This window comes from Apteryx rowi, unplaced genomic scaffold (genome assembly GCF_003343035.1).
Source record: "Apteryx rowi isolate R43461 unplaced genomic scaffold, aptRow1 scaffold_34, whole genome shotgun sequence".
In the NCBI taxonomy this organism is placed as follows: domain Eukaryota; kingdom Metazoa; phylum Chordata; class Aves; order Apterygiformes; family Apterygidae; genus Apteryx; species Apteryx rowi.
Genome location: NW_020449863.1, coordinates 4,095,017 through 4,110,058, shown reverse-complemented (window position 1 = coordinate 4,110,058; position 15,042 = coordinate 4,095,017). Strand labels below are relative to the sequence as shown.

At 35.1% G+C, this 15,042-nt stretch overlaps 1 protein-coding gene across 2 annotated transcripts in view; it reads left to right on the top strand.

Moving 5' to 3' along the window:
- LRPPRC (leucine rich pentatricopeptide repeat containing) overlaps positions 1-15,042 on the top strand; it is an 86,122-nt gene that overhangs the window by 49,602 nt on the left and 21,478 nt on the right. For both annotated transcript variants that reach the window (XM_026072291.1, XM_026072292.1), the window contains exons 25-29: positions 5,147-5,215; positions 5,482-5,572; positions 9,285-9,427; positions 9,554-9,641; positions 13,488-13,611. In XM_026072291.1, the coding sequence (XP_025928076.1) occupies positions 5,147-5,215; positions 5,482-5,572; positions 9,285-9,427; positions 9,554-9,641; positions 13,488-13,611 (515 nt within the window). The remainder of the gene's footprint in view (positions 1-5,146; positions 5,216-5,481; positions 5,573-9,284; positions 9,428-9,553; positions 9,642-13,487; positions 13,612-15,042) is intronic.

Sequence of the window (15,042 nt, the reverse complement as noted above, 5' to 3'; positions counted from 1 at the left end):
AATCAAAATTTTTTTAAGACTAATACGTTGTTATTTGAAAGTAAAGGAGTATTTCATAATGGGCGAAAGTGTAGCAGAAGTATAAGATTATTTTAACCATCTGATATCGACTGTAAACAGTCTATTATGTAAGATGCAGAAACTCATATATAAATGTTCATTATAACTTCCTGATTAAATAGTACACATACTTTGTAGTGAAAGTGAGGAATTTGGCCGAGAGTTAACATAGAGGAGGATTCAAGCAAGTGTTCACTTACCAGCTTTCAATGTAAAATAAAATTCGTTCAAGTAAGGTGCTGTGCAAAACTATCTCTGGCTTCATTGAAGCTGCATGGAATTTTTTGAGATATTATAGAAATTTTGGGGGAATCGAGGAAAAAAATCTGTCATTAAATTAAGAACTTGCCATCAACTGTTATTTTCAGCGATGCTTACATTGGAGAAAGCTGTTAGGAATGACATACATCAGCTCTCATAGCTGTCTGTTTAAGGCTGTCTGGAAAAGTAACAAATTTTATTGCAAGGCATTTATTTGGTATCTAAATCTCGGTAATTGGTTCTGGTGCTGGTAACATAAGTCTGTTATGGCTGTGATATAACTCATTGTGAAACTCTCTTCTTTCTTAGCAGCATTAGCTGTCTCTTATTATTACTGGATTATTCAGCTGCAAAGAGAGGGATGGATGGATCTGTCTGTCCAAAAAATACCATCAGAAGGTGCAGTACTGATGGGGTTTATAAAACTAGGCTGTTTCTTTTGAATATTTTTAGTAATGGTTGGATTGTCAGTTATCATAGAACTGTTTTCCAAAGAAAAGATTGGATGATTTTGGAAAGAAAATAAAGAATAGTTAAGGAGGGCAGGATTAAACTTGAATGTTTAAAATGAGTGTGTTATCCATAGCAATTTTACATTGTGAAAGACTAGAATAAGTTGTCCAGGAGGCATCTAGGATGTGTAACACTTATTTTGCCAACCAGTTGAGATTGAGCCAAACAGCAAAAAACAATAGTTTGGAAGTGCAATGTTGGAGGGTTAAAACCACACAGTAATCATCTTCTCATTCTGACATGTATGTCAAAAAAAATTTTTTTGCGTGTTTCAAATAATTATGCATCCAAAGCCAGCTACAGCAAAAGTGTTACCATTCTGGGATACTCTCAACACTTCAGTTTTCTGAAAGCCCCTCAGTTTGCTTTAAGAGACTAGAAAGAAGTGAAGAAGTATTTTCCCTATATTTCTTCTGTAAATTATTTGGTTGCTTTTTCAAAAAGGACCTTTTTTTTGAAAAGCTGTTTTTTATTTAAAAACAACCCTCTGTATAAAGGTAAAGTTGAAATTCTTTAGAGAAGAAACTTTTTGAAGGTTTTGTCCTGTGCTGATTAATATAGAATATAGATGTATTGTTTTACTAGCTGTAATAATTACAGAACACTAAACAAAACGTAACTATTTCTATGGTAGTATTTAAATATCTGGAAAAACATCAAATAGAATTCTCTCGGGCCAATATTTCACTGGATAGTCTGTTTCTTTCAAGTGTATTATGCAGAAATTAGCTCAAATAGAAATGTTAGTACAGAAGAGAATTTCTAGTGATTAGAACCCTTCAGCTGCCTGTCTGAAATGGCTTTTTCTGAGAAAGGTGAGACCCCATCAGGTGTTTTTAATGTGTTGGAATCATTGCATTCACATGACTTGAATGCTTCCTTGGCAAGAGTTTATCTAAAGATGCAGCAGGTTTATTTTTCTCTGGTTAGTTTTCCTTTCTGTGCATGAAGGTATAGAATCAGTGAATGAATTAATACATATTGAACCTCGAAGATAGTAACAAAGGTGATCAAAAGTATGGGATGTTTTCAGTAGTAGGGATTGACTAAGTAGGTGAGTTCTCCTTACTTTGGAAAAGAAACAGTGGAACAGGGACATATTTTAGATATCATTTGTATAAAATCATGAGTGAAAATGGAGAGGATAAAAAAAATCAATAATTCATTGTCTTACAGTACAAAATCTAGGGGCTTCAAGCAAAGATGGCAGAAGCTAGGTTAAAAACAAAGAAGAAGTGGTGGGGTTTTGTTTGTTTGCTCTCTGCAGAGAGTAGTTGAGGCATGGAACCCTTTGCCAAAAAGTGTTAGGGATGATAAATCTGTGTGGGTTCCAGAGGCAACCAGAAAAGTTCGTGGAAGAGAAATTCTTTACTGGAAGCAGTCTGAACCACTGAACCACAAATTGCTGGAGAATGGAAGAGCACTAAGGGGGAAGTACTGCATAGGTTTTCCTTCATTTTGTATTCTCCCGTAGACATCTGCTTTTGATCACTGTCAGAAAGAGGATAAAAAGCTAGATGCATCTTTGGTCTGATACAGTACAGCTGTTTTATACTCCAGGAGAATTTAAAAAAAACCAAACCATCCATGTTTAGTTTATACACTGCATTAGTTGTTTGAGACTCTCAGTAATTGTTTTACTCTTTAAGGTAGTGAATTTCTTAAAAATGCAAAAAAAAGACAAAATATAATAAAAATATTAATAAACTCAAAAATATAGATCTGTTTTGTCCATTGAAAGAGACAAAAGCAGTATTTTAAATAGAAATTGGGAAGAGTAATTAGAGTAACAGGTTTTTACTGAAATTTTTTGTAGTCCTTGCATTTTTTTATTCTCTGTTTTAGTCTGCTATATTGAAGAAAGTCTGCTTCCTGCTAAATGCGATGTTTAAAATTCCCTAAGATGGTAAGGGATAAGCTACAAATATGGACTATCAGGCAAGCCCTGGAGATTTAGTTAATCTGACCTAGATGTTCTTTTGATGTTTGAGACCTGCAGTATGTGAAAACACTTCTCAATTTCAAAATGAAACACAAGGATATCTGTTGTATAATTCAGCTGTCCGTGTAGTGACAGACGCATCAATCATTTCTGAACAGGAAAGGATTTACTATAAAAAGTTTGTAGCTTTGGAGCTGCTGAGTTCATTGGCATTCGGATCAGCAATGGTATTGGAAGTTGTACGTGAATTCAGCATTTGAATTTTGCCATGTCCCAAAGAGGATTAGCTACAAATGCAAGCAACATACTATTTTCTTTTTCATTTTCAAGAGCCTGTTGTGTAAGATGTTAATTCTTGGCTCAGTTTTCAGCATATTTGATGTGTAACTGCCCAGTGGGTCTTAGAAAAGCACTGAACAGATACCTATAAACGTGAATAACTGAGATAAACACAGTTTTGCTTTGCAGATAGTTGCTGATTTTTCCATTTAGATTTTATTATATACCACTTTTGAATCCATGAGAAGCCACTATTTTTCTATAACCTCTTGTTTGAGACTATTTTTCCAGTACAGTGAAATTCAGAGAAGACTGTCTGCGCTCAGGAACTGGGTGGGGGGATTAGGGTCCTGGGGTTTGGCTGGGGGGTGTGTGTGTGTGTGTGTTTTGTTTTAAATTCCTTTCAGTGATTGCATAAACTGGTTTGGATGAGTGGCAAGGTGATAGGCCCTGATATTTACTCTGCAAAGCACTGTTTCTTATATCTCTAGCAAATTTTGATATTTTTAACTGAATCTTTACGTGCTGGTTTTCTGGTGTAAGCTGAGTTATCACAGGAAGAGGTAATTGGTAATTACAAAAGAATTACAAAATTGTACTTTTACAAATTCAGGTGTTGGAGGAGACAACAGGAGAAAGTATATTATTTGTCTGTTTTAAAAAGCCAGAAGGTATATTGGCTCTTCAATGGTAATTGTTTACACTGTTTCGGAACAGAGATTCAATATTTTTCACAGCTTTTTGTTCAAACTGCCTCTTGCATTTTTTGCAAGAATTGTGTTTGAATTGTAGAAATTGCACTAAACGCTTAAAGTAGAGACTACTTATATCTGAACAGCTAAAACCCTTCAAGAGTCAGAACACTAGCATGCGCCTATATAGGATGAGCAGACATTTTCTTGGAATCACTTTTGGTTGTATCAATGTGAATCTAGACCACTGAACTGAAAGCAGAGTCCTCTCTTCCCTAAATGATCCTTGTGCTGAAACAAGACAGTACAGAGAAGGAAAGAAAATTCGAGTACTGTATGGAAGGGAGGGATAAGACATGAAAGTACAGGATGCTTTGCACACAGTTATTTTTCTATAATTTTTCTAAATGCCATGGACTTAGACAATGGAACGCCTGTAACATTTTTCTGTAAGAATTTTAAATTTTCTTAAATTTATTATAAAGTGTTGCTGTTGAGAGTGGAGAAACCGATGTATTTGTGATGGTCTGCCATGCTGAGAAGGCACAGACACCTAGTTTATACTAGGTGGAGCTTCCAAAGACTTGCAGCTTTTTAGAGAATGTGTATTGTGTGGCTGTAGTCTACTCAAAGGAATGAATAAGCAAAGGCTCATCTAACCTGAGAAGATTAATGACAGAAAGAACCACAGCGTATTAACTATATCACGTCATTTCCTTTGTAGATATGCTTAGAGAAAGCCTCTGCTCTTTTCTGGCACAGGAATTACCTTAGTACACCTAGCATCTGCATTGGCAACTGGTTATAGTGCGATTAGTACTCTGTAACTTAATGGTTTTTTTCTTACTGAACAGTAGAAGAGAAGTCAAAATCAAAAAACGATAGTGTTTTTAGATCTTAATAGTTGTAAGAAAATTACTAATGTTAGCAGAGAAGGAGTACCAAATGTTGCCGTTAAGATGTGAGAGGCAAGGTTTTCCAGTTGCTGAAATCCTACCGTGGTTTTAAATATGAACCTGTCCTTGTGAAGACAGTTTACAAACATTTGGTTTAATTCTTTACCATGAGTAACAGATATACTTACTATGGGTAATAGAAATATTCTACTGCAGTAGTAGAAATAATTTAGTATTTCTATTTATCTGAAGCATATTTTAAAACAATACTTTTTGTCATAGCAAACAACAGTGTTCAACCAAAATGGAAAATGCCTTGAATAAAATATGGTCACAATTTTAAATCTCTCATAAGTGGAACTTGATTGATTGTGAGCTCATAGTCTCATTAATATTAAAGAAAAATGTGAACTTCCATTATGACTACATATAGTTATGTTTACATTTGCTGAGAATGTTCTATGTTAAGTAATGTTTTTTCTTCTGGAAATGTTATTTTGCAGACTCCAGGCTTGAGAGCACACTCTGGAAGGTTGCAGTGGTTTGCAAAAAAGTGTATATCATCTAATCAGGTAGGTGACTCATCATGTCTTCTACATGTTTGGGACTATATTTCAAGAATAATTATTTTGAAATTTTTTTTTGTGCAGATTTTTGTTTGTGAAAGGATGTGTGGCAGGCTGATGTGAACTTAATCCTATGTGTAAATGTTGGTGTATACTTAAACAGAAATATTATTTTAGCTGAATGCGCACTGCATATAAGTGCATATAAATAGAGAAATAATTGAGTGTTTTGGCTGAGGTATAACTATATTTTTTCTTGTTTCTTTTCAAAGATGGAGACTTTGGAACATTTGGTAGAATTAACTCAAAATCTATTTGAATGTGATAGAGATGAGATGTACTGCTATCTCCTTCAATTGTGTGGTAAGTTAGCAACTGATCTTTTTCATGTTGTAATCAGAGTGGGGTTTTGGTTTTTTGTTTTGCTTTGTTTTGTGGTTGGAAATGGGAAATAACCCTGAATTGGAGAGGAGATGACCTGGTATAGAATTAGCATGGACACAATTTCTGATTCATCTTAGGTGGGAATGCAGGAGTTCTGTATCTGCAGACCTCAACACAGTAGCATCGTAGAAATTACATAGTACAAGTCTTCCATCCCATGTTATTGTCTTATGTTCTGATTTGAAAATTTGTTTTTGTTTTAATATGCTTAAAGAACAACAACTTTGTTAATTTATTATACACCTTCATAGCTGATAAAGATCTGGAACATACTGTAATTGGATCTGATTTTGAAAGGTGCAGATTTTTTAAATTTACRTGACTGACCACTACCTAACTTGCATATTATTTGTGAGACTGGAACAAAATTTTTTTTTGATTGAAAGTTTTTTATACTATGGTCTTAAACTGTATGATGCATCTGTAGAGGTTTTAATTTCTTGTTTTCTGTATTTTTCGGTCTGTGATTGTTCTGTTTTTCAGTGTATTGTACTGTATCATACATCATAACAAATACTGGAAATTTTGCTCATACTAGTTATTTCAAAATCTTGTGAAAAACATTCTGTGTTCTTAAGATTAGCTATTAAACAACATTAAACAGTAAACCAGAACATAAAAAAATTAGCATTAGAGGGATAGCTGCATACTTCAGAATGATTACATAAAATGTAGTGTCCTGTATATTTCTTAAGGAGCCATTACAGCAATTTGATATATTTGTTCAAGGAAAAATTCACATCAGAGCTTGAAAGAATTTTAGGCTGCTCCTCATGTATTCCTCAGAATGTTATTACCCTAAATAAAATACTATTAGAGCCCCCTTTTTATTTTCATATAGCAAAGAGGGAGCTTCCCTTTTGGACTTACCACAAGCAGAAGAGCAATGAGTGCTTCCACAAAAAAATGGCTGGGGACCCTATGAGAACTTTGTTCCTTCTTATTTTCTGAACAACTTCAGAAAGCTTCAAAACCAAACCGTAGCATTACCCAATTCTGGCTTTCCACATGCTGGTTCACCATCATAAAGCAACTGGGCCTGAAAAACAATCTTGTCTCAACAGGAGGAAGTCCTCCTGTTTCTTCACAGGCAGCCTGTTCCCCTCCAGCAGTGACTCAGTCTGACAGTGTGTCTGCTAGGAAGAGAATCTAAGAATATACAATTTATCAAATTCTGTCACACAAATTCTTCAATCAGCAAGAAAAGACACAACCAATTTCATCTACTCAAAGAGGTGGAAAACATTTGTGGCTTTCTGTCACCATAAAAGACAAAAACCATGCACACTCCTGCTTTCAACCATTTTAGATCATCTGTCAAAGCTGCCCCATGCAGAAGTATGGTAGAGAGTTGTCAGCATACACCTAAACCACAACTTTAGATTCATTTTAAGTATAAAGAAAGAAAAATCTACAGTCTAGTCCAAGCTGTGATCAAAAATGATAAAAACAAAATGTTCAGCTGGTAGAATCACAGAAAAATTTGTGTTGGAGAGAACCTCAGAAGTTTATCTAGGCCAAACCCTTGCTCAGAGCTAGAACAACTTGAAAGGTAGATCACAGCCTTGTCTAGTCAAGTTTTGAGTGCCTCCAAGGGTGGAAATTCGACAGTCTCCCTGAATGATCTCTTCCAGAGTTTGACCAGCCTCAGAAATTGCCTTGCTACAACTTGTAACTATCGCCTCTCATCCTTTGCTGTGCACCTCCAGGAAGAGTCTGACTCAGTTTTCTTTATAACCATCGAATAGGTGGTTGAAGAAAACACCTGGATACCCTTTTAGCATGCTCTCTGCAAGTTGCATGAAGTCCATCTTCCTCAACTTTTTACTGTATTTGCTTGAGCCCCCTAAATATTTTGATGGCTGAATTTGCCCAAGTTGCCAGCATCTCTCTTATACTTGTCAAACCCAAAACCGGACACAGTACGCTAGATGGGGCATCCCGAGTGCCAAATAGAGGGACAAACACATGAAAACCTGTCAGACACATTCTCTGTTTTTCTCTCTTTAAACTGCCATAATAATCTGTCCCTAAAAAATGTCACCTACAGCATCCAATTCTTTAAACCAATCTTTTATCTGGCTTAAGGTAGTCACTGAGTTCACTGCCTCTTCTGCAAAGCTGAAGTGAGGCTGGAGCCATGTCAAAAGTGGGCTTGTATCTTGAACCAGTCCAGTTACCTATCCATGTTTTTTTCCCTACCTAAATCCCATGCTGCTCCTGGGGAAGAAAATGTTTCACTGTGATGTTTCAATATTGCATTGTAATATTGTTTGCTATCTCTGGTGCTTTGAAAAACTAGCTTTGTAACAATGCTAGAAAGTATCTGTGGCCTTCATGCCATTTTTGTGGAGCTGCTTCCAAGTGGCTGCTCCAGCTTTGCCTCCTCATTCTATGGCTCAGTCCAATGGAGCTTTGACTATATAATCTGTCTCCTTCAAGAATATTCCTATATCAGAAAGCTGTTGACTCCCAGACTAAGCATTATGACCTTTGCAACTACATGGTTTCTTGCCAAGTTTTAAACAGAAATGGTACAATTTTCGGCTGAGCAAAGTGAGACAGTTTCAGAGGCATCTTCCATCTAGAATACTGGTTGTTGATCATCAGAATCATGAGCAAGTTAATCTAGTTGAGAAAAAAACAACTGAAATTCCTTAACTGAACAGGTAAAGAATAACTGAAAACCTGCTGTTATAAGCTGAGAGATGCCATGCAAATGGTTCATTCCATCATACACCTTCTGTCTTTGCCTTTTTTCCATGTATCTCTTAATTTCTGAGATTCTGAATAAAGATACAGAACTGACAGAGATTCTGGCTAGCAGATGTTGGGAATAGGTAGCCATGAATAAGACCTAAAACTAGGAATCATTACTATTCTGATGACTTCTGATAGGAGACATGTGAAACCACCTGCTATATGTAAATAGTAAGTTAAATTCTAAGTAGCCCTTTTCTTTCACAAGAAGTCCAGCTTTTCTATTTGTTTGCAGTTTTGTACATTTGTGCACATATAAATTGCTATTCTTGTTCAGAACAGGTGAATTGGTCTGTGAGTTTGGTAGCAATTTTGCTACAATTTTCTCTTTTAGAAAACTTGTATCTTTTACACTCTTCAGATATGCATATTTTTTTCTTAGCAAAAGGAAAGCCTGAAGGCCCACAACATTTCTTTGACTTGAAAGTGGTAAACTTCAGGAATGTGGATACTGTCTCTCATTAGCAACATTCCTAGAGGACTTCTTTTCCAGAATTTCGGAATAGAACTTAATGGTACCTTAGAGTGTTAATGTTTTGTAATGACTTTGAAATTTTATTCCAACTGTTTTTGCAATTAACAACAAAGAATATTGGAACTGAAGAGATTGGAGGAAAACTGTAATTTTTTTTTTTAGTTGATTTCTCATTCATTTAAAAATTTGTACAGTCATTTAGGGTTTTTTTCTGTTTGCATCTTCTGATATTTTCTGTATACTGACAGTGAAAAGGAATGTTTCAAGTTGATTCACATATGAAGTGGAAATACATGATTAATTGATGAAATATTTTCCAAAGATACCTTTTCTGAATCACTCTGAGTGTATATACTGTAAACATGCTTTGATTTGAAGACTTAAATCTTTTTTCAGACAACAACAGTGACTGGGAAAAGGCTGAAGCTGTTTGGACTAAAATTCAAGAAGAAAATGTTGTTCCTCGTGAGAAAACGTTACTCTTAATGGCAAATATATTTGAGAAAAATGGTCAGGTTGTTCCGTTTGAGGTACCTAAGGTAATTTGAGTTTAACTTGACTGGCACATTGTGCTGTGCCAGCAATACTTTTGCAAACATTTCTTTCCTTTGGAAGATATTAACAGATAGCATTACAGTAACTTAACTAAGCTTTTTGTTTTAAAGCCTAGACAAGAAGATGATGCAAGTTCAAGGGCTGCTAATTTGGAAGAAAGGAAAATAAGGATGCTTTGCAAGAAAAATAATGCAAAAGGTAAACTGGAAACCTGGGGGTTCTGTTTTTCCTCTCAGCATTACATTTTAAAAAATGCTTAGGTACAGAGCAACAGATTGCCAACCTTTGCTAGTAAGTTAGTTTGCTAGTATTTTAGTAAGGATACCTGATAATGTTACGTGATAATGTTGTGCTTCAGTAATTTGATATGAGAAGTACCAATGCTAAAATCTTTAAAATATCATTTGAAATGCTGGTGTTTTTAAATGATATTTGAAAGTCAATCTTCAGTGAATCTGCCAATTTTAAAATTACAGGCATGTTCTTGTGTAGTTTACATTATACTGTTGAATACACACCACGTTCTAGGTGATCGTTTTGTTCAACTTGTATTTTTGAGTTATTTTCAAATGTATCCATTAAACATCAGATACTAAATTTATATATGGGATCAATGCTAAAAATTCCCTCTTGCTATTTTAGGTCTTTGTATGGTTCCCAGTAAATCTAACTGTGTTTGGTCACAAGTTTTATGGTATGGAGACATGAGAAATACAGTGAGGAGGAATTAATATCAAGAGCAGTATTGGACAAATTTAAGTTACCCATTAGAAGTTGTTCAGAGTTTTTTGGATTTCTCTCTGCTTTTGAGGTCTTAATAATAGATCAAGTATGGTTTCATAAGATACTTTAGATATCTTATTTAAGGTACAGATTTGACAAAGAAGTTAATTAGATGGGATTTAATTAGATGTGTGTTATGGAAATGATCATTGTTGTCCTTCTTCCTGGCCTTTATCTGTTAGTCTCTTTTATTTTAGTTTTAATGTTGCAAGGCTATTCCTATTTGAAGGGAGGATTCAATGTATCACTTTGCGTCTTTAGCTAATTTACAACAAGGATTAAAGTTGTCTGCATTTCTCTAAAGAGCTGGCAAACCTTTTCCTCCTCCTCTTCTCTCCTAAAGAAAGCTGGTGCTAAAAGCATGTGTTCTTTTAAGCTATAATATATTGATTGTAAACAAAAGATCAAATCCAATGTCCCCACAGTTTACAGTTTCAAAACCCCTGTGCCTTTGGGTGCCACTTTACAGATAAAACAGGCTTATTGAGTCATCATTGGGATCAGTCCTGATAAGAAAAATGAATACCTCTTCCGTACAAATTTCCTTGCCTCAACTGAAAACAGAATTAACTTATGGTTGGATATTTGCCTTCAAAAGGAGCCATTTGCCTTGGAAGGGAGGAGTGTAGCTCAGTTTAGTTCCTGTGGCTCAGTCTGTGTTGAAATCATTAGAAATCCATACCTTTCCGTCTCATACCAAAACATGGTAACAGAGAGTCAGAACTAGTGTTACTGGTGCCTTTCAAGGGGAAAGAATTGAGTCCATTTCTGGCATTTGCCAAGGTGCAGAGCATCTTAATATTTTAATATTCTTTATTTTCTTTGCCTATGCTATGACATGGAACTAGGTGTCTCATATGAAAGCATATTAGAAAATGAATTAAATAGTTTTAAAAAAAATATTGCTGAATACTAAGATTTATAAATACAAATTTCCTAGTTCTTTTCTTCTCCCAGTGTCATCAATATATTTTGCAGCTTCTGCCCACATATTTTTAAGGTTTGGGTTTAAAAGAAGAATCTGATAGTCATTCACACAGTTAACTTCTGCTGGCAGTGAAATGACACTGGTGTTATTGAGTCCCAGGAGCACTGATGAGAAGTCTGAGATGGAGTCTGCATATTCTATATATAGGGGGTACAACTCATACTCTGGATATGGATTGTATTTAAGAGTTATGTATTATGGCAGACATAAGAATTTCCTGAAAACATTAATTTTCACACTGGTAAATTTTGGGAATCAAAGGATACTGAAAATAGCAGAACTATTTCTCATTGGGAAACATTGAGAAAAAGACAAAATTAATTGAATGCATTTGATAACATTCTTTCTAGAAAAGTGGCCTGTGCCTTTGGTGTCACAGATGATCAACTGGAGAGGAGGAGGAAACTAAATATGTCTTAGACATCTATACAGAGTGAGACTAGTTTAAAATAAAAACATAAAATACAACTGCTAATAGTCCGTTATATTTTGTGGGCTGTGATCATTGATAGCAACATTCTTGACATCATCTCTGCAGGTGACAAAGTCCATTTTTGCATCCAGCCAGTGGGAAACAATATGCAAAACCGGGTGAAATGCTAGTTTTGTCCAAAGCTAGCAGAGCTTTTGTAGGTGTCTCCAAACGTAAGGAATTCTCGGCTTAAAAAGTAAAATTCAGACAGGCTTTTATGAGCACAAGGGAGGAACATATCACCAGTCAGTATTTTTTTTAATGAAATAATTAATTACTGTTGTAATGCCTTGCACTAGTGAAAGGGTGTTTTGTTATTGCTGAATATGATTGCTAATCTACTAATACTTCAGACTTCAGAAGAAAAAATGTCTTTCTTACTAAATTTAGGTATGAACATGCCTTTACAAATGCTGCCATTTCTTACATGAGCAGCGCATTGTAACAGGCAGAACAACTCAGGCCTACTAGAGAACAAGGGGGAGGATTCTAACACCTTGCCTACCTCTCGCCGTTGCTGGATTATTGTTTTTTTGGTTGACAATGCCATTGTAATGTCAAACATTAATCATTATTTCTCTTTCCGTCTTTCTCACATGTGCATAAAACTCACTGATACGTCAAGCTTGATTTAATTTTTACTGTGGCATTCTCGACCTTTATCTCAGTTCATGTATATTTAACGTGACTCAAAGCGTCCCTAGCAGATTTTGGATGGCAATGTAACTCTCATATTAACTCAGTCTAAGAATTTGTGTAATGAATTTCATACATAGTTATTTTTGCGTCTACATTTTAGGAAGTTTTTAATGGATTCTCTTTGATTAAAGACGTTCAACTAAAAGGCATACCGACAGTTTTGATTTTGGGAATGCCAATTTAAAACTCAACAACACGCTGTAGCAAATGCTATTAGTATCATCCTTCCTGTGTGACAGTAAGACTCAGATGAGCTGTTTTCATTTTTAGTCTCAAAGTATAAGAAGAAAACTTCTCACATAGCTGTTAAATTTGTAGTGCTACTCAAAGTATTTCTGAAAAGTTGTTTTAAAGATTATTGTGGCTTAAAGTTGAATTAGCAAGGTGGTTATTTTTTGAGTTTTCATAAATGAAACACACAAAGTTTTCAATGTTAAAGATCATTTGTGGTTCTTAACACAGCTTTCTAGCATTCCTTACTGTCTAGATAGCAGTTTTAGCTGCATGTTTATAGCTGCATAATCTTGTTTCAGAAAAATAAATGACTGAAAAGTGTGCTTATCATTTTTTCTCCTTTTGGTAACATCTTTTCATACACTGACAGTTATTGTGAATGCATGAAATAAAACTGTTAATCAGTCAAACAAATGCAGCGTAGTTTACTTGTTAAATATCTGTATATTTGTAAATTGTATGTTTTGTATAAATCTTGTCGTAGCCAAATAATTTGATCTCCCCATATTGGAATCACCTCCTATATTATTTGTTAAATGCTGTTGTGATCATGCACCAGACACTGTAACTATATACCCCAGAATTAGGTGTTGCTTTAAAAATCCTGAGTCTTCCCCTTCTAACCATTTGTGTGAATATTTAAGAAACAGCTACATATAGAAAAACAGCAGCAGCAAACTTTGTTCTGTGGAGGAAGGCGTTAGCTGCTTGTTATGAACAAGCAACTTTGAACAAGCTGTGAACAACAGCTTTGGGCTCAAAGATGTAAGAGAAGGACAAACTTTTCAATGAAAAGGTAGCTTCTTTTTATGTTCAACATCATCACAATCTGACACTTCATTTGGGCTTTTCACTTTTTTTTTTTTAGAGGCCTACAATGTTTTCCAGAAAATGAAAGGGAAGAATGAGTTTCATTATCGTACTTATGCCATCCTTATAAAAGCATTGTTGTCACAGGGTTGTCTTGAAGAAGCCATCCAAGTGAAACGCACGTAAGGCTTTTCTTTTTTCATTTTGGATTTTTAATTGTTTTTTTTATTATTATTATTTATTTATTTTATGTAGTAATTTCTGGATCAGTTTCAGGTAAGTCCTAATCTTTTAAAGGGCAAATGGGCCATGACTGGGAACTAGGCATTATGGTAAGAAATACACCGTTTCGTAGGACAGTATGTTGTAAATCAAAAAAGATGATGGAGTGGCAGTATGTATTGCTAATAACCCATTTCAACTTACAGTATCAAGTGTACTTGGCAGTAGAACTGGAAGTGTTCTGGATGTCTTCCTTTTCTCCTGTAGAGCAATACCCAAAAAGACAAGATTCCTGCACTTAACTGTCCCTGAACCTTCCCCTCAGCCCACGTTCCTGCTGGTACCCTACCCTATCCACTCCTTCCCTGGCAGCTGGCTGCCTGCCACATGCAAAATGGTAAATTTGACTGTTATGCCAATGGCTAGGAGGTGACCATAAACTTTAGATTCATCTCTTAGACTCCTGAAATAAAGCCAAGCTACTGCCATACATTATTAGAATCGGAATTAACCTTTAGTGAGTTGTATGGTATACCACTTTCTTTAAGTATTGCATGTAATGTCTGCTCTGGTCAGATTATGGGCTTCAAGATAAAAGTGTTACTAGTCATCAGAGTAGAGTTATGAAGAACAAAAATTTAGAAGTAGAGTCTTTCAACTTCTTCAGCTAGAAAACAAGAACAATGATTTTCAAAGTTTGTTTTCTGACTGAATACAGTGAATTTGAAAGTACCTGTAGGTAACTTATGTGGTGCATAGGACACTGTAAAAATCTAATACTTTTTATTGTCAACTTAGTTTTGGATGTCTGAGAACAATATAGTATAAAAAGACATTATTTTCATGGTTTTATTAAAAATGTTTAGCCTCATTTAGCCATTAAAATGTTTAGTATCATTGAAAAATGTTTGCGATTGCATTCAAAAGGACAAATAGCTTTAAAAAATCAGTCTAAGTAACTAGACTTTATGGTGAGAAATGTTTGTGCTTGATGGATATATGGTGTATATCAAGGAAAAAATAAAACTGTTTATCAATTTTTATGCTCCAAGAAATGGAAATGACTGATAAATCTTTGTAGATTAAAGATGAAAAGGTCATGTTTTAGAAATACAAAGAATGCTGAAAAACATAAATAGTTTCCTAAACATTTCCAGAACATCTTGGTGATGTATAGAAAGATGCTTCAAAGAAGTTTGAAACTTTCTACTGAAAATTTGTGCATGCACTGAATGCTTCCATGCCCATCACCTCAAACACCCTTGTAAGGAAGATGCACAAAATATTACCGATGTTWTCAGTAGTGATTTGCAGATTGAAAGAGCAGAGAGAAGGTGGTGGTTTGTTCCCAGTGTTCTGGTGATTCAGAATTCCCACTTCACAGAATCACA